Consider the following 3,582-nt stretch of genomic DNA (forward strand, 5'->3'; position numbering starts at 1 on the left):
AAAGCAGGCGGGGCCGTGGGGAGGGGGCGGGGAGGACGGGGAAGCAAAGCGAGCACTGGCTCGGGGCCCCGGGACGGAGCAGCAGCAGCGGCAGCGGCAGGGACAGCAGCTCTGGGGTCAGGGCGCAGCCCCTCCGCCTCCAGGCCAGGCGGCCACAGACAGCGCCAGGGCCACCGCCGCAGGACGTGCCGGCCCTCGGCATGGCAGACGCTTCTCCGGGGGAGCAGGCGTGGGGTGCCGGCTCCGGAGCATCTGACACCCGTGTCTCCCCGTGGGGACGCTGCCTCCTAGAGCCCGGGGGGCGACTCCAGCGGGGCCCTTGCCCAGGCCGGGTGGGGACCCAGTCCCGCGCGCTCTGTCACCGGCACCCCCAAACAGACGCAGAGGCTGGAGCTGGGGAAAGCGTCGCCCAGTGGGTGCAGCCAGGGGGTGAACGGGGCCCGGCCGCGGATCCGGCCCACGGAGGCCTCTCCCCGCAGCCCGCTGTGGCTCTTGTCAGAGAGGCCCCAGAGGTCTGCGGGGGTCAGCAGGCTGACGGGCTCCCAGAGTGGGCGCGGGAGGCCGGGACTAGCCGCGCCGGGCCCCCCCTGGAGACTCTGCAGGAGGAGGGAGGCCATGAGGCCGGCGGGGGCAGCGGCAGGGGCACATGCGGCCCGCTCGGGGCTGGGTTCCGGGGGTGAGGCGAGCAGGACCCTCACCCAGGAGCTGGGCAGCGGCTGGGCGGCGGCGGCGGCAGGAGAGAGGGGACATCGGGCGTCTCCGCGCCTGGAGTTCCCCGGACGAGTGTGGTTCTCGGTCCCGAGAAGTCTGAGTCCTGGGTCCGTGGGCCCAGAGCCCGCGGCACCGGCACCGGCACCGGCACCGGCACCGGCACCGGAGGAGGCGTGGGGCAGGGTGGCTGGCGGGGGCCGCTCGGGGTCTGTCGCGTCGTGTCTCTGCTCTGCTTCCAGCGGTTGGAGCGGGCTGCTCAGCAGCAAACTCGCCACCTCCAGGACCAAGCCAAAGCCATCTCGAGATTCTCCCGGGTGATTCTGGGGATAAAGAACGGGCCGCGCTGCGGGTGCCAGCCCCTCCCGACCCCCTCCACCTCCGGATCACGGCGCGGCCCAGGAGCCACGGCCCCCGGCCCACCAGCCGCCCTGATGTTTAGCCCCCTTCCTGGGGCCTGAATATCGGGGGGCTTCTTTGGCCGAGGTCCTCGGCTCCCAGGGGCTCCAAGACGCGGATCTCTGAGCTCACACCGTACCCTGTCGCCCCCCCCCCCGCCACACTCCACAGGAAGGTCATTCTCCAGAACCCACCCGGACCCCTCTCTCCCGTGGGAACCCCGTGTCCCCTCCCACCCGCTGTGCCGGATATTGCAGAAGCCTGGGGTGGGGGCTGGGGGGTGGGGAGCGCAGATCCAGCTCCACTAATCTGTGTGGCAAGGACAAACGTCTTCCCTCCCTTCTCTGCGTGAAGGGGCCAGTCTCTTCCCTCCCGGTGCCCCCCTTTCCTGGTGGCTGGGGACAGAGAACAGAGCTCGCTCCGGGCTTCCAGGAGATCTCGTTGCCTGGGTGACAGGGTCCTGTCCCTCTCGCGCCACAACGGGAGCCTGGGCTACCCCACGCCTGGAGGCCCTTCCACTCCGCCTGTGCCATGCTCCACTCAGCCGCTCCCTGGCAGCTCCAGGGCTAGGGGCACCCCCTGGGGTCTGGCTCTGCACAAGGCCAGGGTGACCACCTACACACACACAAGGTCCTGCAAGAGAAAGAGAGAGAAGGCGCCTGAGAAGCCGCCCTGCCGCCCCGCCCGCTTGCTCCTCTGCAGGGCCTCCCCCCTGCGCTGGCATCTGCTCTCAGGAGACCCGCCCCCCATCGCCCTGTGTCTGGGGGACCCCGGGGGGCTGCTGCAGCTCCCAGGGCTGGAGCGGGGCGTTGTGCGGCACAGGGAGGGCACACAGGGGGCGGCAGGGGCTAGGCCAAGGGGGCAGAAGAGCCAGGCTGTGGGCAGCACAGGGGGCAGGGGTCCGCAGAGGCCTGGGCGTGGGGGCGCGGAGGCAGTGCTTTGGAGGGCGCTCTCAGGGATGGGGGCAGAGGGGGCTAAGGGACAGCAGGAGCACAGGGCAGCCCCGGGGCCCCGGAGGCAGCTTTTCCAGAGGCTCTGCAGGGCCCGGGTGGGCTGCAGGGCTGAGACCGAGGAGATCCCGCCCTCCTTGCTGCTTGCCCCAGTTGGGGGGCAGGGGGCGGCCGGGGCGTCTTCGCTCCTCCACGGCTCGCCCCAGCCCACCCTCCCATCCCCCAGGGCGCCTGGGCTGAGGGGGCGGAGACAGCGACCGTGATGGGCAGGGGGCGGGTCCAGGCAGGTGATGGACGGACCCTTCCCCCGCCGACCATCTTTTCCACGGAAACGGGAGGCCTGCCTGCCTGCGTGTGCCCTGCCGCCCCGCGGGGCTTGCTCCCGGGGCTCCCGCCGCATTCCCCCGCCCCCCGCCACCACCCAAGGGCCCCCGACTCTAGGCCGCCCCCTCCCGCAGGCCCCCGAGCCCGAGCCCTGGCCGCCTACCTCCTGAGTCAGGGTCAATCCAAACCGATTCCTGCTGCGGTTTCTTCGTGCGGGCCCCCCTCCCCCTTCGGTCTATTGAGGCAACAGGTCGGCTGCTCTGTTGCTACTCTCAGATTTCTGGAGCCCAACGCCAAGGGCCGATTGGGAGTTTCTGTGCAATCAGTCACTGGCCACTACGGCTGTGGGCGGGTCACGGCTGGGCTCGGTGGCTGGTCCCGGGCTCGGCATCGTCCACCCGACACAGCACTGGGGTGCGGGAGCCCGGCCGCCCCTCCTCCTCCCCCCGCACCGTCCCGGGCCGACCCGCCGTCCTTCCTGCCGTCATGCAGGCGGGCAGGCGGGCGGGTGGGCGCGGGACCCTCGGGACGGCCGCGGTGGCCGCGGACACTCACTCGATCCGCACCTGCAGGCGGACGTTGAGCATCACCGAGGCCACGACGTAGAAGTAGGGGAAGTTCATGCGCAGCCGCCAGGCCAGGTCGAAGAAGGTGAGCAGCGTGCGGGTGAGCCCCTTGCAGAAGGCGCTGTAGGAGCCCCGAGCTGCGGCCGAGCGCGACAGCCGCACTGCCAGGCCCGACAGGGCCGCCGCCGCCGCCGCCGCAGACAGAGCCGCCGACGCCGCCATGAGCCCGCGCCCGCGATGCGGAGAGGAGCCGCCAGGCAGGTGGACGCGAGGCCCGCAGCGACCCGCGCCCCGGCGCGCTCCCCGGCAGTCCCGCCCTCCGCGCCCCCTCCCGAGCCGGCTCCTGCGGCAGCGCCGCCCGCCTTGGCTCCTCCCGGGCTCAGCGCGCCAGCTCCGCCTTTTCCCGCTCCCGCAGCCAATGGCCGCGCGGCCCCGCCCCCTTATGGTCACGCCCCCTTTCCGAAGCCAATCGGGTGCTTGCTGCCTCCACGGCCCCGCCCACGGGGCACGCCCCGACGACAATCCCCGCCCCAAGGATCACCTCGGGGCAAATCTCCCCTCCCGCTGGTATCCAAAGAGCAGAGGCAGTGGGCCTGCTTAAAAGACTGGCTGAGATCCCCAGGGATCCTTCTGCA

At 72.0% G+C, this 3,582-nt stretch overlaps 1 protein-coding gene across 3 annotated transcripts; it reads right to left on the minus strand.

The window, feature by feature from the left end:
* Positions 1-240: 240 nt before the first annotated feature.
* LOC130038430 (small integral membrane protein 10-like protein 2A) lies at positions 241-3,205 on the minus strand. Of its 3 annotated transcripts, none has more exons than XM_056130321.1 (2): positions 2,948-3,205; positions 241-1,031 (listed from the first exon to the last, which is right to left on the minus strand). In XM_056130321.1, the coding sequence occupies exons 1-2, from the start codon at positions 3,167-3,169 to the stop codon at positions 288-290; spliced, it is 966 nt and encodes a 321-aa protein (XP_055986296.1). In that variant the 5' UTR covers positions 3,170-3,205; the 3' UTR covers positions 241-287. The 3 variants fall into 3 exon arrangements, 2 of the variants coding, with proteins under 2 accessions (XP_055986296.1, XP_055986297.1); XM_056130322.1 differs by having other exon boundaries at positions 857-1,031; positions 2,937-3,203; XR_008794676.1 differs by lacking the exon at positions 2,948-3,205 and adding an exon at positions 2,545-2,930 and having other exon boundaries at positions 904-1,031.
* Positions 3,206-3,582: the final 377 nt, after the last annotated feature.

The sequence above is a fragment of the Sorex fumeus genome, unplaced genomic scaffold, assembly GCF_029834395.1.
Source record: "Sorex fumeus unplaced genomic scaffold, SorFum_2.1 ptg000075l, whole genome shotgun sequence".
NCBI lineage: Eukaryota > Metazoa > Chordata > Mammalia > Eulipotyphla > Soricidae > Sorex > Sorex fumeus.

Coding starts and splice junctions, on each gene's coding strand:
- LOC130038430 (XM_056130321.1), bottom strand. CDS start 3,169: ATGGCGGCGTCGGCGGCTCTGTCTGCGGCGGCGGCGGCGGCGGCCCTG. Junction 1,032..2,947: donor TGCTCAACGTCCGCCTGCAG/GTGCGGATCGAG, acceptor CTTTATCCCCAG/AATCACCCGGGAGAATCTCG.